This window comes from Sprattus sprattus (genome assembly GCF_963457725.1).
Source record: "Sprattus sprattus genome assembly, chromosome: 1".
NCBI lineage: Eukaryota > Metazoa > Chordata > Actinopteri > Clupeiformes > Clupeidae > Sprattus > Sprattus sprattus.
Window position 1 is genome coordinate 7,029,393 of NC_137920.1, and position 27,978 is coordinate 7,057,370.

The 27,978-nt window shown below is 41.5% G+C and overlaps 1 protein-coding gene across 1 annotated transcript; it reads right to left on the bottom strand.

Annotated features, from left to right (window-relative positions):
* Nucleotides 1-547: 547 nt before the first annotated feature.
* Nucleotides 548-27,972, bottom strand: LOC308370852 (protein NLRC3-like; the record flags this gene model as incomplete). The annotated part of the gene is made up of 12 exons (XM_080845574.1): nt 548-725; nt 822-995; nt 1,087-1,260; nt 2,721-2,894; nt 2,994-3,167; nt 9,171-9,344; nt 16,729-18,534; nt 19,685-19,807; nt 19,924-20,046; nt 20,186-20,308; nt 20,762-20,884; nt 27,929-27,972. 12 exons carry the CDS (start codon nt 27,970-27,972, stop codon nt 548-550), a joined length of 3,390 nt encoding a protein of 1,129 aa, XP_080701700.1.
* Nucleotides 27,973-27,978: the final 6 nt, after the last annotated feature.

A 27,978-nucleotide genomic window follows, 5' to 3' on the forward strand; every position in this document is an offset into this window, starting at 1 on the left:
GAATAAAATATATTATCACACTGACTTTTACTAGAATTACATATTTTGAAATGTACATAATGTGGAGGACACCAGATATTGGGCTGTACCATTTAAGGTTTTGCTCAGATCAAGCTGGAATTTTAGGAAGATATGGCAGATTGAGTTTGTTTTGATTTAGCTGACAAGTTTTAATAAATATGTAAACTTAGCTCTTTAGATGAGAAATTGTACATAATGTGTGCACATAATTAATACAAAATTGAATAAATATACTGTATATTTTTAATAAATACAAAAAAATGAAACATGAAAAAACTGTGTGCTGTGTTGTAATCCTTACTATTAGCTTAACAATGAGATATCACACATTAATGTATGTTACAAAGTGTTATTACATCACTGTTTTAATTGAAAGCACCCTAAATCGGTCATTTTGGGGGTTGGCTTCAAAGGAATAAGAAGTGTATGAACAGCCTTAAATTCTTTCAGCCAAATCCGAGATTTTCAAGTAGGGAGATTTTCCTAAATTTGGACATTTGGCATGGAAAGACTTCATTGTTAACACTCACTTCAGTTTCTCCAGTTTGCAGTGTGGATTCTTGAAGAGGTCTGAGAGATGCTGAAATCCTGCATCGTGAAGATTATTGTTACTTAGGTTCAGCTCCTTCAAACTGCAGGAGGTTGATCTTGCAGCTGATGCTAAAGCAGTACAGCTCTTCTCTGTGAGGGAACAACCATGCAAACTGAGGAAACACAATGAAACATTTGATTATTACACTCACATATTTTTACCTATAAAACATACACACACAGCTATGTTGTTGTGTGTTTACACTCACCATAGTGTCTCCAGTTTGCACTGGGTATTATTGAGGAGGTCTGAGAAATGTTGAATTCCTGCATCGCGAAGCTTATTGTCACCCAGATTCAGCAACTTCAAATTGCAGGATGTTGATCTGGCAGCTATTGCTAAAGCAGCACAGCTCTTCTCTGTGAGGAAACACATATACAGCCTGGGAGAAACATAATGACACATCTGATTATTAGACTCACATACCTCTACGGCACACAAACATACAGCTTTGCTGTATTGTTAAAACTCACTCTAGTTTCTCCAGTTTGAAGTGGGGATTCTTGAGGAGGTCTGAGAGATGCTGAACTCCTGCATCATGAAGCTTATTATTACTCAGGTTCAGCTCCTTCAAACTGCAGGAGGTTGATCTGAACGCTGATGCTAATTCAGCACAGCTCTTTTCTGTGAGGAAACACTTATCCAGCCTGGGAGAAACATAAAGACACATTTGATTATTACACCCACATATCTCTACCTATACAACACAGTGGGATGCACAAGCATTTATATTTTATTTGTACTTGATTTGTATATTTATTTTCAGATTTCAGTTTGTTTATGTTATTTAATCATGTAATCTATGCGTGTTAGTTAAGACACTGTTTAATTAAACTTTCAGTTTGATGCATTTAGAGGCTTCATGCAAGGTCATTGGGTTCTTAGGTTTGGAGGTGATGGCACGAACTCGGAAGGGGATAAAACATGTCCGGAAGTAACATTAAAATAAAACGTGTCTTGAAGACGTGTTTTGGGAAATGGGGACGGTCAGTGTTTTGGCCACATGCTAGGGAGAGATGCTGAGAAATTCAGCGTTCTGGCGACAGGCCTTTGAGTCACACGGAACCTGCGGCGGTTCTTAGCCACAGGTTTTTATTACACACATACAGACCGTGAGAGCCTTTTTACACAACAGTCTAACATACCGATTTCAGCTGAGTAGAATGTGCTTTTTCTTTGAATGGACATAATTTTCGCAGCCGCGGAAAACATGCTATCGAAACGGACACTTGACAATGGTATATTTTGTAGTCTGGATTATGTTATGGTTGCATGACAATTTGTCAAAATATTTTTGTTTGTTTGGACAATAGAAACTGTTGAAAAGATACATTTGAGTTTGAGACTGTCTAATGGTAAAATATACACACTGTATATAGTGAAAACACATAACAACAGACACACACATAGCTCTGTTGTAGTGTTTAAACACTCATGAAATACATGAAATACAAATTTGAGTAACAATAACAACATGAAATCATCATGAAATACAAATTTGAGTAACCATAACAACGCTAGCTTTGGTGGAGCGAGCTAGCCAGTTTAATTAGACATCATAGAGCTAATCAAGAGCTATGCATCTTGGAATAAAACAAGTATGTCAGGCTGTCCAAATACACCAAATTGCTTAATAACTACACAATAGCTACATTTAACAAATAATGACAATACCTACTTTTTTAATGTAATTTTAGATTCACTTTTAGAAGCCTAAGAAAACATTATTTGCAGGGGATTGGGAAGATGACGTTGAGGTGTGTGTGACTCCATTAAACAGTTGAACAGAGGGGCGCGGCCGGAGCTTATTTCAGCACAGGCGTGACATTTTCTTAGTGATTTTTTTCTTCAATGAATGTTTGTTCATCGTTTTGATCGTTGTTGTGTTTATGTGAAAGATATGCAGTCTTACAGACAGGGCAAAACAGCCTAAAGTTGCAATTCTGTGCCAAATGTGCTAGGGCCATCCTTGCTCATGCTAGTTTCTTCATTTTGCGGTGGGGTTTTAACAAACATACACTAGTGTCTCCAGTTTGCAGTGGGGATTTCACAAACACACACTCACACAATCACACACACAGCTCTGTTGTTGTGTCTTAACACTCACACTAGTTTCTCCAGTTTGCAGTGGGGATTCTTGAGGAGGTCTGAGAGATGCTGAAATCCTGCATCATGAAGCTCATTACGACTTAGTTTCAACTCCTTCAAACTGCAGGAGGTTGATCTGGCAGCTGATGCTAAAGCAGCACAGGTCTTCTCTGTGAGGAAACACTTATACAGACTTGGAGAAACATAAGGACACACCTGATTATTACACTCAAAAACCTCTACCTATATAACACAAACACACAGAGCCCTGTTGAAGTTTGTTAACACTCACACTAGTTTCTCCAGTTTGCAGTGGGGATTCTTGAGGAGGTCTGAGAGATGTTGACCTCCTGCATCATGAAGATTATTGTCTCTCAGGTTCAGCTCCTTTAAACTGCAGGAGGTCGATCTGGCGGCTGATGCTAAAGCAGCACAGCTCTTCTCTGTGAGTGAACAACCACCCAGTCTGGGATAAACATAATGACAAATTTGATTATTACACTCACATACAACACAAACACAGAAACATTTATTTTGTAGTGTGTAAACAATAATACATTATTACATATATACACTCACACACCTCTACCTATAACAGACACACACACACACACACACACATACATACACACACACACACACACACACACACACACAAACACACACACACAACTCTATTGTTGTGTGTTAAAACTCAATCTAATGTATATATACAGCTCTGGAAAAAAATGAAGAGAACACTTCAAAAGGATCAGATTCTCTGGATTTTCTATTAATTGGTATGTGTTTGAGTAAAATGAATATTCTAGTTTTATTCTATAAACTACTGCCAACATTTCTTCCAAATGTTAAATAAAAGTATTGTCATTTAGAGCATTTATTTGCAGAAAATTAAAACTAGTCAAAATAACCAAAAAATGATGCAGTGTTTTCAGATCTCGAATAATGCAAAGCAAGCAAGTTCATATTTATTTAAAAACAACACAATACTAATGTTTTAACTTAAGAAGAGCTCAGAAATCAATATTATTTATTCCCAGGATGTCCAGCCTGCATCTTCTCAATTCATTCATGACTTGGGCTGTTTTGGATGTCTCGAACATAGTGCGGATATTCCATACACCCCAGCGGATGGTAGTTTTTGGCCCCAGTAGGCTACCTATTGCGCTCCTGCTGGAGGCTTTCATCAGGGGCGGTCAAAGTGCCAAATTGGTTGGCTCGAGTCTACTGCGAGGTCTGTGGAAGTAGTATTCATAGAAGTTTCCGTAACAGTATGTCTTTTTACAGGGTGGGGTTGTTGACCCCACGCCCAACCTGGAGGACCAGGTGCTGTTTTTCGTCTGGAATCTGCCTGGAATACCTGCCCGACATGGTTGAACCTGCTGGGTGCTAGCCCACGTCGGTATAGCTATCCAAGGTTGTTTTGCAGCTAATCAATGAGTTCCTTCTGTGTGCTTAGTTAGGTGGAGTGTTTGTGTGATTCTCCACTCAGCATCTCGAGTTTGTTATCGATCGAGTCCACTCTCTTCGTCAAGGATGACTTGAGTTTGCTTGTCGCTGTTTGTAGCTCCAGAAGCTTGTCAAGTTTACTTTACAAGTTGTTGAATCTTGCGCTCGTGGCAGGCATTTCTCCGGTTTGGGATCTCGTGTGCATCTGCACAGCTCTTGCACTTGTTGGTTGTTAACAGTTATTAACTTCATCTTGGGTCTTATCGGGATCAACAGTAGGTTTTACTATGCTATTTAACTACCATTATATAAATGCACTTGTATTTAACTACCATTATATAAATGCACTTGTCTTTGTACAAATGTTTCTTTTTAGATCAATTAAGCCCTACGTGACCAGGAGCACTAACCTCTCGAGTTGCGCATGCGCATTCTCCTCAAAGCTCAATCTTATACATACATGCCATGTGTGTGTCAATGTTTTTAGTTACAGGAAATATACAAAAACATCAAGGCATGTTACACTAAAAAAAAAAGTCTAACAGGCCTCAGTCCTTGGAGAGTTAAATAGAATCAGATGTGCCTGTATTGGAATTTAACAGCCACTGAAATGGCTGCCATACACATAGAGATGCTGATTTAAGTAAAATTTGGAGTGTATATATATCATCACACACACAAACAGGTATGTTGTAGTGTGCTAACACTCAGACTAGTGTATCCAGTTTGCAGTGGGAATTCAACACACACACACACACACACACACACACCAGCGTTTCCGGTGTCCGGTAATTACCGGACTTTGTCCGAAAAAAAAATGAAATGACCGAAAATATTACATCTCACCGGTCAAAATGTCTGATTGAAATTTCTTAAAAATCCCGTCCCTCAAACACAATCTGAATTTGACAACAATCCTAATATTTAGGCCTATAAAGCAAACGTGCACTGCCCTTATTATGTTTTAAAGCAGTCATTCTCAAAGTGTGGTCCGCCAGTGCCCCATAATGGTCCGCGACGGCCAAAAGCAAATTATTGCGACATTTCTAACATACAACTCAGAACGAAGAGAACACATCCAGTTGCCTAATCTATTAACAAGGTCATGGATTGGTGGCTTAAGACAGGGACTATGAAAAGAAAATGAAATGATAAAGCCTCTGACATGCACAGACAAGGAGAAGGTAAAACAACGAGATGTTTCAGCCTTATTATGCCGCCGCGGAGCTGAATTCAAACTGCGTTTTTTTTCTCCCGCTGCGGAGACAACAAGATGATAACTATATTCTGTGTTGTGTGACGTTGGATAATGACAGCTCTTAATTCCGAAATGATGTCTACTAGGATGCATGTATTAATTCCAGTGGGCTAGCCTTCTGTTGGTAGTACTGAATTACTGTGGTCGGTATATGCACATCGTTGTGTTTTGTGATACATTGGCCTGTCTGAGTGTGTGATGGGAGTATGAGGCTGTGAACGAACTATAGTTTGTAACATAACCAAGTCAAGCATGGAGCAGGGTTCCAGATGCTTTGTCTTGCGTGTTGTCATATCTATAACCAGCCTACCGGTAGCCTACGTAAAACAAGGAGAGCCCACCGGTGAAATTCATGTGCCGCTAACAATTGTCTGGCACCAGGTCTGTGTAGGCATGTTGTTCCAGGGATTTTCTATTTAGTTAGATGGTCCGCGAGTTTTTTTTTTTATTGGCTAAGTGGTCCTTGGTCTGAAAAAGTTTGAGAAACACTGTTTTAAAGGAACAGGCTATTCTGACGTTTGAAAGTTATTAAACAACAAGTATGCTGCATTTTAAATAGCAAACCGTCGGTTGCAAACAAGGAGCGAAATGAGTGAGAACGATCAAACATGGCCAAGCAGACAAGCCTTAAAAGCTTTTTTCAGAGGCTAAACGCAACTGATGAGGGTAACCGTCTGACGGGGATGAACCTGTAATACCTGCAGTGTTGCGTCTGACTCTGAACGCGATTCATTTCATTCTACTGTCTATGCCCGTGCGTGAGAGCGTAGAGGCCGAGAGCGGTATTGCAGACAGAGATTTTGAAAAACGCGCATCAGACATTTATGTTTTTTTCCCATTGTAAACTTAGGCAAATTGTTGCATTCTAAACAGCCTGTTTTTGTAATTTTTTAAGCTACGCATGCCATCAGTTTTCTTCAATAGGCTAATTTAGAAGCAGAAATAGATCTTTGACCGGCTTATCATTAACTGTCTAAGGTCTATATCCCTCGTCCGGGATATTTTTATTTTTTGGTCAAAAAATGTTTTAAGCTCCGCGAGTTTTCGTCTTAGAGACATAAAAAGAACAACCACGGAAACATTGAACCCTTTTCTTTTATAATATATACAGTTCAAAATTTTAAAATAAATAAGCACTTTGTCAGGGGAATAGAACTGATGTGTTGCACTTTCTAGTATCTGAGTGGGGTTTCTGCTGCTAAGGACCCACCCATTAGCAAATGACAGCTATTCATATGATAAGGGGATGGTGATTCAGTGATCTCCATTGGTTCATGGTGTGGCAAGATTCACTCCGGGGGTTTTGGGTCACAAAGACATTCTAGGGCCATTAGGATATGGCCTTTGTCTTTGCGAGAGGTGTCACAGGTTTGTTCACACCAACTCATCAATATGCATTTGTAGGGGCACAGATTTAGGAATGGCACAGGACACTCTGAAATTATAAATATGTGGTAGTGAAACAAGACATACTTTCTGAATGCTAAACTAACATGTGTTTAGCCAACACCTATGTTTACAAGGCTCAGAAATAAAAAGTCTTGTGAATAAATCTTTACAATGTGTTTTTGTACCTAGTCTGAGCACCTCTGAAACAAGGTTTTTCCAAGGGTATGTTTACATTTGATTTAAATTAAACTTTTTTTTACTACATTCCTTTTACTTACATGATATTATTGCTGAGGTCTTCTAGAATAGAATCATATATTCCATTTGTGCATCAATGTTTTGCGTTAAGCAAAATGTACAAAAACATCAAGGCTTGTCAGACAACTTAGAAAAGTCTAAAAGGCCTTGGACCTTAGAGTGTTAAAATGTCCGGAAAATGAAAACTCTGCCGGTCATTTTGACCGGCAACATTTTTCTCTAGCGGAACCTCTGACACACACACACACACACACATATACATACATATATATATATATACACAGCACCAGTCAAAAGTTTGGACACACCTTTATTTTTTTTTTAACACATATGGAATGATGTACAAAACAAAGGTGTTATCTACCATGTAGAAAATGATAAAAGTAAAGAAAAAACTTGTCCAAACTTTTGACTGGTACTGTATATATATACAGCCGCGGAAAAATTAAGAGACCACTTCAAAATGATCAGTTTCTCTGGTTTTACTATTTATTGGTATGTGTTAAAGTAAAATGTACATTTTTGTTTTATTCTATAACCTACTGGCAACATTCCTACCAAATTTCAAGTAAAAATATTGTCATTTAGATCATTTATTTGCAGAAAAATGACAATTGGTCAAAATAGCAAAAAAGATGCAGTGTCTTCAGATCTCGAATAATGCAAAGAAAACAAGCTCATATTCATTTTTAAACTACACAATACTAATGCTTACACTTAGGAAGAGTTCAGAAATCAATATTTGGTGGAATAACCTTAATTTAAAATCACAACTTTCATGTGTCTTGGCATGCTCTCCACCAGTCTTTCACATTGCCGTTGGGTGACTTTATGCTACTCCTGGCACAAGAATTCAAGCAGCTCTGCTTCTTTTCATGGCTTGTGACCATCCATCTTCCTCTTGATCACATTTCAGAGGTTTGTTATGGGATTCAGGTCTCGAAATTGGGCTGGCCATGACAGGGTCCTGATCTGGTGGTACTCCATCCACACCTTTACTGGCCTGGCTGTGTGGCATGGAGCATTGCCCTGCTGTAAAAAACATTTCTCAGAGTTGGGGAACATTGTCAGAGCTAAAGGAAGCAAGTTTTTCTTCCGGGACAACGTTGTACTTTGCCTGGCTGAGGTTTGTAAAAGACCATAAGGATTGAAAAAAGCGGACTGGAGGGTCTTCTAGTTCGTCTTCTCTGATGAGTCCAATTTTCAGCTTTGCCCAACACATGGTCGTCTGATGGTTAGACGGAGACCTGGAGAGGCCTACAAGCCAGAGAGTCTTGCACCTACTGTGAAATCGGACTCATCAGAGAAGACGAACTTAGAAGAACCTCCAGTCCGCTTTTTCAATCCTTATGGTCTTTTACAAACCTCAGCCAGGCAAAGTACAACGTTGTCCCGGAAGAAAAACTTGCTTCCTTTAGCTCTGACAATGTTCCCCAACTCTGAGAAGTGTTTTTTCCAGCAGGGCAATGCTCCATGCCACACAGCCAGGCCAGTAAAGGTGTGGATGGAGTACCACCAGATCAGGACCCTGTCATGGCCAGCCCAATTTCGAGACCTGAATCCCATAAAAAACCTCTGAAATGTGATCAAGAGGAAGATGGATGGTCACAAGCCATGAAAAGAAGCAGAGCTGCTTGAATTCTTGCGCCAGGAGTAGCATAAAGTCACCCAACGGCAATGTGAAAGACTGGTGGAGAGCATGCCAAGACACATGAAAGTTGTGATTTTAAATCAAGGTTATTCCACCAAATATTGATTTCTGAACTCTTCCTAAGTGTAAGCATTAGTATTGTGTAGTTTAAAAATGAATATGAGCTTGTTTTCTTTGCATTATTCGAGATCTGAAGACACTGCATCATTTTTGCTATTTTGACCAATTGTCATTTTTCTGCAAATAAATGATCTAAATGACAATATTTTTATTTGAAATTTGGTAGGAATGTTGCCAGTAGGTTATAGAATAAAACTAAAATGTACATTTTACTTTAACACATACCAATAAATAGTAAAACCAGAGAAACTGATAATTTTGAAGTGGTCTCTTAATTTTTTCCGCGGCTGTATATATATAAACATCACACACAAACAGCTCTGTTGTAGTGGATTAAAACTCACACTAATTTCTCCAGTTTGCAATCGGGATTTTTGAGGAGGTCTGAGAGATGCTGAACTCCTGCATCTTGAAACTTATTGTTAGTCAGGTTCAGCTCCTTCAAATTGCAGGATGTTGAGCTGGCAGCTGATGCTAAAGCAGAACAGCTCTTCTCTGTGAGGGAACAACCCCACAGCCTGGAAAGAAACATAATGACACATCACATCCGATTATTACACTCTTACATTATTGCATTATTACGTACCTCTCTACCTATATAGCTCTGTTGTTGTGTGTTAACACTCACATTAGTGCATCCAGTTTGCAGTAGGGACTCACAGGTACAAATTACACAAGCATGCACACACATATACTTCATTCCTGCACGTGTGTGAGACAAACACACAATACTTTGGACCATACACACACACACTGACAGACAAACATCAATTGCATTGCAATGCACACACAATAGTTCACTCATGACAATCTCACACATACACACACACTCCTCAGTATATGTATCCCTTAACAGCATGCAACAGACAGACACAAACTATAGATTGGATATCCGACCTGGGCCAGTCGGAACCTGATGGGCTGGGCCGGGTTCGGCCAAATATTTAGAAATTATACTCAGGCTCGGACACATCAGCGCAATAAGTCATTGATCAGTCCATATTTGTAAGGCAGGCTGTTCATAAGAAAACGTACGTAAATGTGTCATAAGTATGAACATTTGAGACATTGACTCCGTCGGGCTCGGGTCGGGCAAAATATTTTAATGGATGTCGGACGCAGGCCCGGCTTGGACAAAGTTGAAGAAGTGTTTACACATGTCAATTTTGAACCATATGCCGCATTTTCCCAAATGAGGTATCGTTGGATTCCCTGGATCAAAAAAAAGGTAAAGGGTTTTTTCCCTACGACTCCTACAATTCTTGTTGATTCTTCTTCAAAATTCCCACACATCATCTTCAGACCAAGCCTGTCAAAGGTTTTCATCTGGCGTTTTGATTTTCACAACCGTTTGTTAGTAACAGTCAATCAAATTCATGTGGCTGAATTTATTTGGCCACCATTTTGAATGAATGAATGTAACGTTTTTGGTGAAAATCAAATATTCACCAAATTTGGCACTTTTCCAGTCCCCTCTTCAAATTCACCAATTTTCATGTCTCCCATTCGAACCCTCTAGCGCCACCAAGGGGTCAAAGTTGAAGATGTGTTTACACACGTTACTTTTGAACCGCATGGTCAAAGGTTGTGAATTTGGCACACTCTTTGGGACCGATACCCTCATCAATTTCACTAAGTTTCACGTCTCCCATTAAAACCTTCTAGCGCCACCAATGGGTCAAAGTTGAAGATGAGTTTACACACGTTACTTTTGAGCCATATGCTGCATTTCCCAAAATGAGGTATCGTTGGATTCCCTGGATAAAGACGAGTTCAACACACTCTATGACATCTTGCCCAGTTATATAGATTCTCCACTATTTTTAATTTTAAGTAAAAGCGTTTTTTCACGTCTCCCATTAAAACCTTCTAGCGCCACCAATGGGTCAAAGTTGAAGATGAGTTTACACACGTTACTTTTGAGCCATATGCTGCATTTCCCAAAATGAGATATCGTTGGATTCCCTGGATAAAGACGAGTTCAACACACTCTATGACATCTTGCCCAGTTATATAGATTCTCCACTATTTTGAATTTTAAGTAAAAGCGTTTTTTCACTAATACTCCTACAATTCTTGTCGAATCTTCTTCAAAATTGCCACACATGATCTTCAGACCAAGCCTCACAAAAGTTATTGATTTTCACAACCGTTTGTTGGTTACAGTCAATCAAATGAATGTGGCCGAATTGATGTGTCCGCCATTTTGAATAAATGAATATAACGTTTTTGGTGAATATTAAATATTCACCAAATTTGGCACAGATTATATTCAGACCACAATCACCTTGACTTGTCAAAATAGGACTGAATTACAGCTGTTTAAACTTTTTAAACTTGGTCCAAATTTGACAACCATTGCCACAGGAAAAACTCACTAGGAAAGTGAGTTGGTGATTTGTGTCCTGTCGTTGGCAGCCTCATCGGTTCAAATCCAGCCTCTGTTGAGTATATCAAAAGCCTCTTCTGAGTGTATCGAAGGCTTCTTCTGGGTCATCTGACCTGCTTGGCCACCACGTCGCTACTTGCAGCTATATTTATTATTATTATTATAATAAATTATTATCGACCAATTATTATTATTATTGCATTATTATTATTATCAAACATAATAATAATAATAATAATAATAACAATGTGTTATTATTGCTATCATCTGTTATTATTATGGGCCTTGTGATCTTTACAAAAAAAACTACAGGTCTGTCAATGTGAGACATGAGCCTGCTTTACCCTGCAAAGGCCCTCAAATCTTGGGGAAATGTTTGATATCCTCAATCTGTGCGCCGTTGCGGGATTTAGTTTTGAGTGCAGTCAATCTTGAAAAGCAGCCTCGCACAAATACGTTGACGCGAAAAGAATTTCCATTTTGAAGGCAATGTCGCAAAGCTGATCATTGCTACCCAGTATGACGAAAGAGGGGAGATGCTTGAGTCTACTGTCACTCTTCAGCTGCTCTTTCATGTCTTTTGACAGCTCGCCTGCTGAGCAGATAAATGGATCCCGAACTCAGGTGAATAAACTGTAGTCCTTTTTGAAATAGGACCCAAACTGATTTCTGATATTAGACGTGATACAGTGTCATTTGACATAGGTATTGCGCTGAGTTTAGCAGCTGCACTCTTTCCTATCATTATTCTACACGTCTTAATTTGCGCCCGGCAAAATGAGTGTTTCGGCAATTGAATGGGGTTTGCCAAGCTATTATGCTTGGAGAGGGTGGTTTGTTGTTACTGGACGCCATCACGTTTATGTGTAAAATAGAAATCAGAAAGTTGTCCATAGTTGTGTTTGTTTGCTGATGCAGTGTGTGTGAAGTTAATGAAGTTCTAATTTCAATGTTGTGTTCTTGTGAGTGTGTTTGTATGTGGCTGTTAACGACTTGCACACGAATAATGGATAAGGCTATGCTAGGCAATGGTTGCAAACGAAACTAACTGTACACAATGTAGACAGGGACAGGACAAAATAGTATTTAAGTGCTGGTGATTTATTTGTTGCAACATGGTGGATGATCAAAAAATGTAAAGGTGGGTGAAAGAAAAGGGCTACCTAAGGTAGCTAGCTAGAAGACTAGCTCTCGGGGCTACAAGCTTTTTAAAAAGACTGTGGAGCAAATTACTCCTTAGAATAGACTATGAATTTACCTACTGCAAGTGCAGTAAGGTATTACTTTAAAAAGACTGTTTATAAAGCAATGAATATCTGAATGATAGAGAAAACAAGAGAAATCGAACAAACTCTGGCCGGCATTTTATGCATTCGGCCTGAACCATCGCACATATCGCAATAAATCAATTAATAACAAATATTCACATTCTGACTCATTCTTTATCCACTACACATACGGATAAACCCACAGACAATAATATTATATAATTACACAGCATTCTTTGAACCACACTGATTAACACACACACACACTCACACCCCTCTTAACCCCCCAACTTGGCGTGGGCAAGATTGACGTGTCATGCCCCCAGAGTTCAAAGTTCCTTCCCGACTTTCAATCGGGTGGTCACCTTGTCCTGTATAGGAAGTACACAATCCACCGCCAGCCACGAGTTGACTGGAATGCTCTTCAGTAACAGTAAGGTGCTTGCCTTCACAGATGCAGTCCTGGGCCCTGTTCGGCGTACAACTGAAGCTAAGATAATTAATTTAGCTCGCAACATGAGATAATATAGCTCGCTAAATGAGAACAGGCCAAGCCTGTCTGGCGACGTGCGCTAAGATACTTAATCGTCGAGTTAAGTTGTCCCAGGCTAAAACCATGATTTTTTTCCCCGATACAAAAGTCTAAACTCAAAGAAAAAGCTTAATTTCTCCGCTAAGGCAGGATATGACCATGAACACGATGAAGAATTCAAGACCATAATCATGGCAAAATTCAACACTGACGCGGCTGTGACAGCAATATAAGAAACTGTCTATACCAGGGGTTGCTAACCAGTCCAACTGAAAGAGCCACAACAAAACCCAACACCATTTCGAAGAGCCTCATGAATCTAGGATCCCACTTTTGGGGGGGGGGGATAAGCCCCTACATAAAACATTTTTTTCCCCTGTGACCAAGCAAAACTAGGGGGGTCTGGGGGCATGCTCCCCCATAAGATTTTTTTTTAAATAACCTTTTAAATAGTGTCCTCTAGTGGGTTTTAGGAAGAGAAATTAACACATTTAGATTAAAAATATGGCACAAATATAAACATATTCAAGACATTTGCTGAGATGTTGTATTGGTGTGTGTGAAGCAGGAGCACCCTGACCTGGGAGAGAAAGCTTAGGAGCAGCTACTACCCCTCCACATATTTATGTGAGGCCTCCTTCTCTGCAATGACTGTGATCAAAACAAAGCATTGGAACAGACTATGCCTCGAGAAGAGCTTAATCACAGCAGCTGCCTACCCTTTTTTGAAAATAACCTTTTAAATAGTGTCCTCTAGTGGGTTTTAGGAAGAGAAATTAACGAATGTAGATTTAAAATATAGCACAAAAATAAACATATTGAAGACATCTGTTGATTATATATAGTTAATGTCAGATATCCTCTGTTCAATTTTCAAACTCTCCCTCATATTACTTTTTTGCTCGAGCAATATTGCATGACACCTGATACGATGCCAACGTGACCGTTTCAGAGTACTTCAGAGTAAATTTACCAAAAACCGAGTCTGTTTCTCTGACTGACGTTTCAAAGTATGTACCTTGTGCCTGCCCATCTCTGTGCCTTTAGGAACTCCTTGGCTATGTTTGCATTGTGTGTGGAGAGACGGCGCACCAAGTTTGAGGCTTTAAAATGCAACAGTGACGTCTGGCATATTAAGCAGAGGGGTTTTCCATTTCGCTCCGCAAATAATTCCTCCCAGGCAAGAACGTATCTTCATATTCTCGTTTAGCTTTACGCTTTGCTGGATCCATGGCATTCTAGCTACTGCTAGTCTGGCTAGGAACTCTCTGAGACTGGGTGCACACATTAGAATGTTTCATGTTTGGAACATTAACGTTACTTGAAGACATCTCTCAAGATCGTGTGATGACAAAATATACATGAATAAATACCCCATTCAAATCGGGCAGCTTTTTGTCTGTATTTCCAAATATATTGCGTGCAAAATATGCATTTTAGATATTTGTTTTACAATATGAAAATTCTGTACACCAAGAGAAAAGTGAGTGAGCACTCGAGCTGGAGCTGAGCCGCACGTCAGCCGGCAAAGAGCCGCATGCGGCTCGCGAGCCGCGGGTTCGCCACCCCTGGTCTATAGGCTGTCTAAGACATAATATATTTTCTAACGTCTAATATGTGACTCTGGTGAAGCGGTTAGAGCTCATGGATTGCATGCAACAGATCTCTGGTTCGAACCCCTTCGCCTCCACAGTAATTGTAGTTTTACATCTCCTTGTAAATAGCTTTGAATAAAACCGTCTGCGAAATGACTAAATGTAAATGTATTAAAAAGAAATTCAATAAATTGAAGCAATGAAAATATATTGTGTGTATTTCTCTCTTCTTATCATGCATCCACCTTTTCTACTAAAATTATATGCTGTGAAGTAGACTGAGGTAGACTTTATTCACTGCTGCACAAAAACTAGACACGTTTGCAAAACTATACGTTTGCAATGATGTAAGTTGCATTTGTTGATGACGTATGGTTAATAACATTGTGATAAAATCAAGATCTTAAACAACTTTCGCCAATATCTTCGTAATGGAGATGGGTTATGTGCTCAAATTTCCTGGGATCAAAGAAAACGTTAGTATTCATGTGCAAACTAAAAATCACGTCTCAGGCTGCGCATGAAAGTTATTTCGGGTTTATCAACTGTACCAATGTCTCAACTGTACTAATAGGCTACCATTGTCATATAATTATGAGTGCTTTGTTCTTCGCATCGCCGACATTACAAAAATGAAGGCTACCACTCGCAAGAAAGTGAAGACATTCAATGTTCGACGGTGGTGTATGCAATAAATGACTCGAGAAGGTCTTCTAAATTAATTATTCTGTGTCGGGTGGATCGGTAGCGCTCATACAAGAACTCATCATGATGGAAAAATGGATCTTCTTGGCGATCGCAAAGAACTCTTCCTACGCTAATCCGACTATAATATGACTCCTTGTCAATGGGATGCCTCCTTTTGGCGTGGGTGTGGCAAGTTTAGCCAGCTAAACTTTGGTTAGCCTGCCCTGGAGCAGGTTAGTGCAAAGCGATATGTTACTATGGTAAATTATCAGAAGTTGCTTCGCTGAACTCGATAAAGGGGCGTCCTCTTTTTTTAGCCTGGAATCTAGCTCGCTAAACCGCTTAGCGAGCGTCGCCGAACAGTACCCTGGTTGCGGTAAAACCTGTCTATGTTGTTTGTGTGTAAATAAAGGGTGTGTTCGTACTCCGCGCTGTCCAGTGTGTTTATCTTATTCTCAGAACATATTACCATTGAGGTAACAGGCAGCCACACCGTTACATCCCCACACATCTTCTGCCCCCTTCTTATGCATTACCTTACTAAACAAATGAATGTACAAGATCTAGTTTATTATTCCCATGCTTAATGTCCCTGGTACCCTGCATACGCACATTTCATTAACAGAAGTCGACCCCCCCAGCCCACCTCCAGCTCACCCCCTCCCCACATTCACAAAATTAAACTTTCTCACACACACGCACCCATACATCAACACGCCTCCATAGGCCTACACAAATGCAGATATACACACCCATAAGCATCCTCACGTACAGTACACACACGGGGATGAGAGAGAAAGAGAGAGGGACAGTTTGAAAGAAATAGCAGTGCTATGTTTCCTCTTCCCTTTCTTTTTACCTTTTCAGCCGTTTTCAACAGGCATTTTTTCAGTCCAAAAAGTAACCCAAGTCTCTTATCTTGGCTTCATGGAATAATGGAAAAGTAGAAAATAAAGCAACAAATATAGTCAGTAATTTTTAAGGAAGACTGTCGGCCCCTTGTGCCACCCCCATAGTGAACGCAGTGCAAGGAATGAAGTTGCAGAAAAAGAGAGAAGTGAAAATAAAATTCAAGAAGCCTACAGTACATGAATACAGTGCTTATTTATTTATTTATATTTATTTAAGTATAATGTAAACTGTTGGTAACAGTTAATATATTGTTCATAGTTTGAAGTTAAAAGGTTTGAAGCTCTAGTTTAAAGCCAAGTGTTTTGCATTTATTCATATTTATAGTATACCTTAGACAGTTAATAAATTGTTCAATTTGAAGAAAAATTGGCCATAAAAAAGCCTTTCTAGAATGTCGTCAATACTTGTTTTGTGGTATCTTCTTTTTTTAAAGTATCGGTTCAGGCATTGTTAAGGCACCGGTATTGTGCGCCCCCCGCCACACACACACACACAAGAACAGATTACAGGTTTACTTACAAAGCTGATGTGACCCCTGGAACCAGCTTCTGAAGAACATCATCGGGACTGAGGAGTTCAGTCAGATCTTTCGCTGGTGTCTTTATGTACTTCTGTAGGTCAAACTCATCCAGCTGCTCCTCTGAAATCTTAAAATGAAACCTCCTAGTTTTCCACGTTCCTCCTAAGAGCATTTCTACAGACAAAGTTCCTGAGCTCCTGTCAATGTCCTCCACTATTGCATGGTGATTCAGCTCATTCAGACAGTAGAACAGGTTGATCCTTCTGTTGGATTTATTCCGTTCTCTGATCTTGTGTTTGACATACTGAACTGTTTCCTCTGAGTTCTGTGATTGGCTTCTTGTCTGGGGCAGATGGTGTCTTAAGAGATTCTGATTGGACTCCAGTGAGAGGCCCAGGAGGAAACGGAGGAAAAGGTCCAGATGTCCGTTCTTATTCTGTAAGGCCAGATCCACTGCAGTCTTGTGTAGGTCATGAAGTGTTGCAGCTCTGAACAGATCAGAGAGCTGAGAGGTTTGCTGTTGGTCAAACATGTTTTTCTCTCTGTTGCTGAAGCAGAGGAACACATATAAAGCTGCAAGAAACTCCTGAATGCTCAGATGCACAAAGCTGAAAACCTTCCTCTGGTACAGCCCAGCCTCCTCTCTGAAGATCTGAGTACACACTCCTGAGTACACTGATGCTTCTGTGACATCAATGCCACACTCTCTCAGGTCTTCCTCATAGAAGATCAGATTACCCTTTTCCAGCTGTTGGAAAGCCAGTTTTCCCAGTTTGAAAATCATCTCTTGGTCTGTCTCTTTTCTCTCTGAGTACTTTTCCTCTTTGGTGCTTGTCTGAATGATCAGGAAGTGTGTGTACATCTGAGTCAAAGTCCTTGGCATGTCCACTGTCTCTGATTCATCTGAAGTTCTCTCCACAACAATGACTGAAATCCAACAGAAGATTGGAATGTGGCACATAATGTAGAGGCTCCTGGATGACTTCAGGTGTGTGATGGTTCTGCTGGCCAGGTTCTCATTACTGATTCTCTTCCTAAAGTACTCCTCTTTCTGTGGGTCATTGAAGCCCCTTATTTCTGTCACCTGGTCCACACACTCAGCAGGAATCTGATTGGCTGCTGCTGGTCGGGTGGTGATCCAGAGGAGAGCAGAGGGAAGCAGAATCCCCTTGATGAGGTTTGTCAGCAGCACGTCCACTGAGGCTGGGTGTGTCACATCACAAAACCTTGGGTTGGAGTCGAAATCTAGAGGAAGTCGACACTCATCCAAACCATCAAAGATAAATATGACTCTGTTCTGTGAACTACTGAAGACTGTTGGATCTTCTATTCCGGGGATAAAGTGCTGAATAAGATCCACCAAACTGAGTTTCTTTTCCTTCATCAGGTTCAGCTCCCGGAAAAGAAGAGGAACTATGAAGTCGACATCCTGATTGGCTTTTCCTTCAGCCCAATCCAAAATGAACTTCTGAACAGAGACCGTTTTTCCAATGCCAGCCACTCCCTTTGTCAGCACTGTTCTGATGGATTTGCGTCGTCCAGATATGGGTGTAAAGATGTCACTGCATTTGATTGGTCTGCAATGCACTGCTTCTCTCCAGGATGCTCTCTCGATCTGTCTGACCTCATGTTCATCATTGACCTCTCCTCTTCCCCCCTGTGTGATGTAGAGCTCTGTGTAGATCTCATGGAGGGGTCTGGCATCTCCCTTATTTGGTAGGCCCTCAATCAGCTGCTGAAACGTCTCCAGCAGATGAGACTTGACGGTCTGATGCATTTGTATATTTATTGCACTAAATTGGCAACTGTGTGTGAAAATAAAAACAAATAATTACAGATTGATTTACATAGACACACAAACACACTATTTGATGGACCAGTGTGATTGGGATGTAGGTAGATCCCACACACTCACGCACACATACACGTACACCAAGTACTCCAGTAGCAGCCCATAGGTTGAGTATGAAGTATGAGCGGCATGACATTTCTCAATGGTTTCTGGCTAAGTAATGGTTTTAGAGCTTAGAAACCTTCATAGTGCATATATTAACATGCATATTCCGGTCATTTTGAGACCAAATTCAAGTGTCTATGACCTTCAGAAGCTGAGATACATATGTGCTGGACGCGCCCTTAAAGGGCGTGGCAAAATCACAATGTTCGCTCGGGTTACAGTAAATGACAGCACCCTAGTTTTGTTCCTCATGGTCAAATTAGCCAGAAACCGTTGAGAAAAGTCATGCCGCTCATACTTCATACTCAACCTATGGGCTGCTACTGGAGTAAAGAGACCATTCAAATAAACAGAGTTTTACACACAGACACACACACACACACACACACACACAAACAAACACACACACACACACACACACATACACCTCCATTAGGAGAACATTCCTCTCACTGCTCATGTCTGCTAATCACACACACACAAACACACACTTTCTTCTTGGGAACATTCCTCTCAATGCTCATGTCTGCTAATCAAACACACAAACACACACACACTTTTATCTTGAGAAATGTCCTCTCGCTGCTCATGTCTATTACACACACAGACACCCACACCCACACACACACACACACACACACACACAATTTCATCTTGAGAACATTCCCCTCACTGCTCCTGTCTGCTCACAACACACACAAAAACATACGTACATACACACACACACTCACACACAAAAAAACACACACACTCACACACAGAGACACACACACATACAGCATAATTACTAGTCATAATCTTACTGTCCAGTCGTAGAGTCTGTAAAGCTGATTGGTCGACCCACCCTAGAGAAAAAGAGAGGAACTTCCATCAGGAGAACATTCCTCTCTCCTCTCTGCTTATCACTCACTCACACAAAGACACACACACACACACACACACACACACACACACACACACACACACACACACAGCATAAGTGCTAGTCATAATCTTACTGTCCAGTCGTAGAGTCTCCTCCTGTAAAGCTGATTGGTCGACCCATGGACTGGTCACTCTTCATGGACACACAGGTGTTTGTAGGGGAGTGTGACCTCCTGTTAGAGCTAGATCCCCCCATCCTAGAGAAGAAGAGGAGAACTTCCATCAGGAGAACATTCCTCTCACTGCTGCACTCACACTCACACACACACACACACACACACACACACAGCATAAGTACTAGTCATAATCTTACTGTCCAGTCGCAGAGTCTCCTCCTGTAAAGCTGATTGGTCGACCCATGGACTGGTCACTCTTCATGGACACAATGCTGGGTGTAGGGGAGTGTGACCTCCTGGTAGAGCTAGATCCCCCCTTCCTAGAGAAGAAGAGGACATTTCCATCATGTGAACATTTCTCTCACTGCTCCTGTCTGCCACACACACACACACACACACACACACACACACACACACACACACACACACACACAGCATAAGTACTAGTCATAATCTTACTGTCCAGTCGCAGAGTCTCCTCCTGTAAAGCTGATTGGTCGACCCATGGACTGGTCACTCTTCATGGACACAATGCTGGGTGTAGGGGAGTGTGACCTCCTGTTAGAGCTAGATCCCCCCTTCCTAGAGAAGAAGAGGAGAACTTCCATCATGTGAACATTTCTCTCACTGCTGCACTCACACTCACACACACACACACACACACACACACACACACACACACACACACACACAGCATAAGTACTAGTCATAATCTTACTGTCCAGTCGCAGAGTCTCCTCCTGTAAAGCTGATTGGTCGACCCATGGACTGGTCACTCTTCATGGACACAATGCTGGGTGTAGGGGAGTGTGACCTCCTGGTAGAGCTAGATCCCCCCTTCCTAGAGAAGAAGAGGACATTTCCATCATGTGAACATTTCTCTCACTGCTCCTGTCTGCCACACACACACACACACACACACCTCCCATCATGTTAACATTTCTCTCACTGCTCCTGTCTGCTACACACAAACAAACACACACACACACACACACACACACACACACACAGCATAAGTGCTAGTCATAATCTTACTGTCCAGTCGTAGAGTCTCCTCCTGTAAAGCTGATTGGTCGACCCATGGACTGGTCACTCTTCATGGACACAACGCTGGGTGTAGGGGAGTGTGACCTCCTGTTAGAGCTAGATCCCCCCATCCTAGAGAAGAAGAGGAGAACTTCCATCAGGAGAACATTCCTCTCACTGCTGCACTCTGCTTATCACCCACACTCAGGGGCGTAACTATAGGAGTAACTATAGGCGTAACTATAGAAACTATTAATAAGTTCTTATTTTCTTTGGTATTCTTGTGATTAGCAATGATTATTGCTGGGTAATATGTACTGTACAGTCGTGGCCAAAAGTTTTGAGAATGACACAAATATGCATTTTCACAAAGTTTGCTGCTTCAGTGTCTTTAGATATTTTTGTCAGATGTTACTATGGAAGGCTGAAGTATAATTAAATATGTTTAATAAGTGTCACTGGCTTTTATTGGCAATTACATGAAGTTAATGCAAAAAGTCAATATGTGCAGTTTTGACCCTTTTTTTTCAAGACCTCTGCAATCCGCCCTGGCATGCTGTCAATTAACTTCTGGGCCACATCCTGACTGATGGCGGCCCATTCTTGCATAATCAATGCTTGGAGTTTGTCAGAAATAGTTTTTTTTTGTTTGTCCACCCGCCTCTTGAGGATTGACCACAAATTCTCAATGGGATAAAGGTCTGGGGAGTTTCCTGGCCAATGGACCCAAAATATCAATGTTTTGTTCCCCGAGCCACTTAATTATCACTTTTGCCTTATGGCAAGGTGCTCCATCATGCTGGGAAAACTCTGCTCTACCCTCCTCCTCCTCCCCCAGCTACTAACCTCACAGCCGATAACTTTGCTTCCTTCTTCACAGAGAAAGTGGCAGCCATTGGGAAACAATTCGACCAACTGTCTTCCCCCCCTAAGGGCGCTACCATCAATAACTCATCTTTTCCCTCCTTCACCCCCCTCACTGAGAGTGAGGTCTCCAAAATCCTAGCAGGTAGCCGTCCAACTACATGCCCGCTGGACCCTATCCCATCCAACATCCTTCAAGCCATTTCCCCTGCCGTCCTACCGGCAATAACACAGGTGATTAATGCCTCTTTTAATTCTGCAACATTTCCTTCTTCATTCAAGGTGGCTCGGGTGACGCCGCTGCTCAAAAAGCCGTCTCTCGATCCCACTCAGGTGGAAAATTACCGACCGGTCTCACTTCTCACTCTCCTATCTAAAACACTTGAGAGGGCAGCCTCCAAACAGGTCACAGAGTTCCTGTCAACAAACAATCTCCTCGATCCAAACCAGTCTGGATTCAAAAGCGGTCACTCCACCGAAACAGCCCTGCTATCTGTGACAGAGGCTTTAAAAACAGCTAGAGCAGCAGCTCAATCCTCAGTTCTTGTCCTGCTTGACCTATCAGCTGCGTTTGATACAGTCAACCACCGCATTCTTCTGTCCATACTATCAAGTATGGGCATCTCAGGCAAGGCGCACTCCTGGTTTGAATCGTACCTCTCTGGGCGCTCATTCAAGGTGTCATGGCAAGGTCATCTATCTGTACCTCACCACCTCACCACTGGGGTGCCCCAGGGGTCTGTAATGGGGCCACTTCTCTTTGCCATCTACACCACCTCGCTGGGCCCCATCATCCGCTCCCATGGTTTTTCCTACCACTGTTATGCCGATGATACTCAACTGGTTCTGTCCTTCCCTCCTGAGGACAACACTGTTTCGGCACGGATCTCAGACTGTCTTGCTGATATATCCACATGGATGAAAAACCTAGGGCCAATAGTTTTCCGAGAAAACGGAAAACGGACGGAATACGCGGAATGGACCATCTGAAACGGAATGGACCACTGAAAACGGAATTGCAACTTTTCAAACGGAAACATAATTTTGTGCATCAAAATCGCCCAAAACCCCCTGTATTTTACCCTGTAAGACTGAATTTCTTTCAAATAAACACAACAACGATCGCAACAATGAACAAACATTAATTAAAGAACAAAAGCGGTCAGAAAATGTCACGTCTGCGCTGAACTCTGCTCCGGCCACGCCCCCCTTTTCAACGGTAGTCACGTTAATTTGCTCATCTTCCCAATCGCATTAAAAACTAAAAATGTTAAGTCTTCTGTTGTGTTGATGGCTGGCAAACAACAATCTAAGAAGGGCACGTATTATTCACTGAGTTACCAAGCAGTCTAATTTATGGGGTCTAATTAGCACTGCACTGAATTACATTACCATGAGTTATGCTACACAATAACAATTACACAACTAATATTACTAGATACATACAATAGTGGACATTACACTAGGCAACATGGATCTCATTCATATCTCATCCAGTCGAAATCTTAACAGGATTGAACCCATCTTTATTACAGCGTATCAACATAAGAACAGAACATAGCTAAATCTCCGCTTAGCATCATGCTAATCACTACTAATAGCACGAGCAGGTAGCCCAAAATTTGGTATTTAATACACGATTTATTACAGAAGCAACTTCATGAAAACCCTTACTTTCATTAAGTATGCACATAATGCCTCACATACAGGTCGAACAATGATGATTTAAGCATTGGAAATGTATAAGGCACAGTATGGTCAACTACTTAGCGACAAACTGAACTCGACAGTATCTTAACTGTGGGTGCTGCACGCAAGCAAACAGCGTTGCTAGGCAACATCACTATCAACAGAGTTTTTCATACAGTTAACGTGCAGAAAGGCATTATACGGCTGTTTTTATTTTTTTGACGCGGAATCACGGAATTACCAAAAACGTGACACGGAATTTGCTTTTTTTGACGCGGAAAACTATTGGCCCTAAAAACCACCACCTTCAGCTGAACCTGGCCAAAACAGAACTGATGGTCTTCCCAGCCAAACAGTTCATCCACCACAACATCAACATCAAGACTGACTCTTTATCTCTGGCTCCATCCAAAACAGCAAGAAACCTCAGGGTCATTATTGACGACCAACTAACCTTCACAGCCCACATTGCCTCTGTCGCGAGGTCATGCCGCTTTGCGCTTTACAACATCCGCAAAATCAGGCCGTACCTAACCCAGTATGCCACCCAGCTCCTGGTGCAAACCTTGGTGGGTTCCCGCCTCGACTACTGCAACGCCCTCCTAACGGGCCTGCCGGCATGCGTGGTAAAACCACTACAGATGATCCAGAACGCAGCGGCGCGCCTGGTGTTCAACCAACCAAAGAGGGCACATGTCACCCCGCTACTCACTGAGCTCCACTGCTGCCAGTAGCTGCTCGCATCAAATTCAAGTCACTTATGCTTGCCTACAAAGTGCTTACTGGGTCTGCTCCCACCTACCTAAATGCTCTTGTAAGGGCAAATGTCACACCCAGGACGCTGCGCTCATCCAGTGAGCGTCGTCTGGCACTGCCCCCAGTGCAAGCAAGGCAATCCAGACTATTCTCAGTTGTAGTTCCACGTTGGTGGAACGACCTGCCTAGCACTACCAGAGCAGGAGCGTCCCTCCCTACCTTTAAGAAACTCTTGAAGACCCAACTCTTCAAAGAGCACCTCTCTTCCTAAACTGGCACCTTGGCTTCAAAGAGCACCTCTCTTCCTAAACTGGCACCTTGGCTCAACCTGCACTTAAGCAGCAACAGGCCCGCACTTCTTTTTTATTCTTTCTATGTCGTTTTATAAGCAATATTTATTGTTACACCAGGTTTTTTAATGCTCTTAGCTTGATTGTTCTCCCTTGTACGTCGCTTTGGACAAAAGCGTCTGCTAAATGACTAAATGTAAAATGTAAATGTAAAGGCATTGTTCATCACCAAACTGTTCCTGGATGGTTGGGAGAAGTGGCTCTCGGAGGATGTTTTGGTACCATTCTTTATTCATGGCTGTGTTCTTAGGCAAAATTATGAGCGAGCCCACTCCCTTGGCTGAGGAGCAACCCCACACATGAAGGGTCTAAGGATGCTTTACTGTTGGCTTGACACAGGACTGATGGTAGCTCTCACCTTGTCTTCTCCGGATAAGCTTATTTGCAGATGCCCCAAACAATCGGAAAGGGGATTCATCAGTGAAAATGACTTTACCCCAGTCCTTAGCAGTTCAATCCCTGTACCTTTTGCAGAATATGAGTCTGTCCCTGATGTTTTTCCTGGAGAGAATGGCTTCTTTGCTGCCCTTCTTGACACCAGGCCATCCTCCAAAAGTATTCGCCTCACTGGGCGCGCAGATGCACTCACACCTGCCTGCTGCCATTCCTGAGCAAGCTCTGTGCTGGAGGTGACCCAATCCCGCAGCTGAATCATGTTTAGGAGACGGTCCTGGCGCTTGCTGGACCAAAACATCCTCCGAGAGCCACTTCTCCCAACCATCCAGGAACAGTTTGGTGATGAACAATGCCTTTCCCAGCATGATGGAGCACCTTGCCATAAGGCAAAAGTGATAACTAAGTGGCTCGGGGAACAAAACATTGATATTTTGGGTCCATTGGCCAGGAAACTCCCCAGACCTTAATCCCATTGAGAACTTGTGGTCAATCCTCAAGAGGCGGGTGGACAAACAAAAAAAACTATTTCTGACAAACTCCAAGCATTGATTATGCAAGAATGGGCCGCCAGTGACACTTATTAAATATTTTTAATTATACTTCAGCCTTCCATAGTAACATCTGACAAAAATATCTAAACACACTGAAGCAGCAAACTTTGTGAAAATGCATATTTGTGTCATTCTCAAAACTTTTGGCCACGACTGTATATTGTTGTCCAATGTCAAGTCTCTATTTGATCATGTAACGATACAATACCCTATAGTTAAACCAATTTGAAGGTCACAACAACCTAGTTTTATTGAGCACAGGACAACTTTACCCATAACAATACCTTTTAAGCATACAGTAAGAGTGGAAGTAGAAAAAGGCAAGAGAGAAGAGAACAGCAGGAGAAGGTGGCAAAGATTAGATTATTTTGGCTTTTTAACTAGCCCATCAACTAGTCGCCAGCCCATGGAGTTTGCAACGGACGACCCCCTGCTAGCAGCAGTGTAGCAGTTCAGCTGAGATTAGCATTGCTGCCTTCAGCAGGGTTTTTCCTGCATGGAGAAAATTCGTGCACGCGCCTAAGCGATTTTCCCGAGCGCCTATGACAAATCCCAAGCACCTAAGGCAAAAAAATAAAGCGTTCATCCATGGCGCAATTCATCACACGTGCAATGTCAGAGAATATATTCTCAGTAGTATGTTTCAAGTTGGCTACAGCCGAACCCTCATTCTGTTTTGGTCAATAGTAATCGAGCTGATAAGCGTGTCTTCTTGTCTGATCAATACGCAACTGTGAGGTGCGCGAATGGACAGAGCAGCCAGCTGCCAATCACTCAATTACTCAACCTGCCTATGCATCCTGACTTCATCATTCGGCGGTTATTTTGACCATAACATTCAATTTTCAGTATTCATAGCTTTCACTGTATTAAAATATCTGCTATGTTGAGGACCTACATAGGTGTAGGCTATTATTTGATTTGTCTTCCCGTTTGAATGAGTACCAGTAAACCGTGGGACCTCGGTAGAGGCAGACAACCACATTGGTTTATCAATGAAAGCTCAGCTCATTCTGACGAGAGTGGATAGATAAGTGTTGCATCTCGAATATGATATTATCATTGATAAAACAATGCGGTTGTAAACTGTCGTTCCCCTGCGAGGGCCAGCCCGACGTGCACAAATACACCTGTACAAATGCAAATGAAATTTCCACTCAAAATGCTGACAAAAGTTTGATTAGCGATTTCCAACACAGCCTCCATTGGTATTCTTAACCTAGAATGATAATATATAGTGTAGGCATGAAGAAAGTAAAAGGAAATTGCAAAAACAACTGGGAATAAATACATTGATTAGAAAATATATATAAAGTTCTATGTGCTAGCTATAACTTATATTGGAGCCGTCATCGCAACTAATCACTTGTGCAATGACAAGGTTAAATGGGACTTAAGCCTCAGAGCCAGCAGGCTTGCAGTTGTTGACAGAGGAACATCTAGGGCTGAACGATTTGGGAAAATAATCGAATTGCGATTTTTCCCCAAAATATTGCGATTGCGATTCGATATGCGATTTTAAAAAAATGTTATCCTCTTTTTTTCTCCAACAAAACGTACTGAATGATTTAAATATGACACAATATTAGATACATTTACTGTGTAATATTCTTTCCCACATTTTACATTTGTATTTAACTGCTCATTACAGAAACAAATCGGTGGCTTTGCCACTGTGTATGTAAGTTATTTATACAGTCAAGTATTTTAAATTGGCCTTATGCAGTAATTGTACTTCAAGGTTAGGGTTAGGATAAGCAGTTTTACCTTAAAATAACAGCTTTGAAAATTGGGTCACTACAATGACTTTTAATATGGAGAATCGCCTCTGTGCCATTGCCATACCAGGGTCCGTAGGCCAATGACCGAGTTATGTAGGTGTGCCTGAAGCCGCCTGGTTTTTAATGTCTGCCGAACTAGTAAGTAGCTTATTTGCCGTCTTGTGTTGTGCTTGATGTTTGACTGTGTTAGGACAGTTGTTGACTAACTGGTTGGTCATAGTGTCAAAGTAAGAACATTTCAAGAGATTTCGCTAGTTTGAGCCACTAGCATCTCGTTAGTGATTAGCAAGTGATCCGTTATGCTGCTTTAATCACTGTGTGCAAAATTTTCGCGGTTTTTATTTAAGTTGCGGTTTGAAAATCGTGTGTCATCATATCGCGATTAAACCACAAATGCAGTTAATCGTTCAGCCCTACCCACATCAGTGTGGTGTAAATGTGTAGCACATTCCTTGTAGCTTACTGGTTTCGGCCGCTACCATGTCTCTGTACTTATAGGCTACTAGGTGTCTGGAAAAGTAGCCATGGCCCGGCATGATACCAGTACAATTTACAAATCAACAAATGTCATGTAGCATCCAAACTACGTCAGAACAGAGAATTTTCTCAAACTAGAAATCAACTGGTAACAAAATTATCAAAAAAAACTATCTTGGCCTGACAAACTCTACAGCATGATGTCTGAAATGAACAAGATACAACAAGACATCTTGCTATTCAACAAAGACTAACACACACACACACACACACACACACACACACACACACACACACACACACACCACACACCTCTTAGCTCCATGGCTGGTGTGTTGTTCCTCAGAGAGACTCATGTTAGA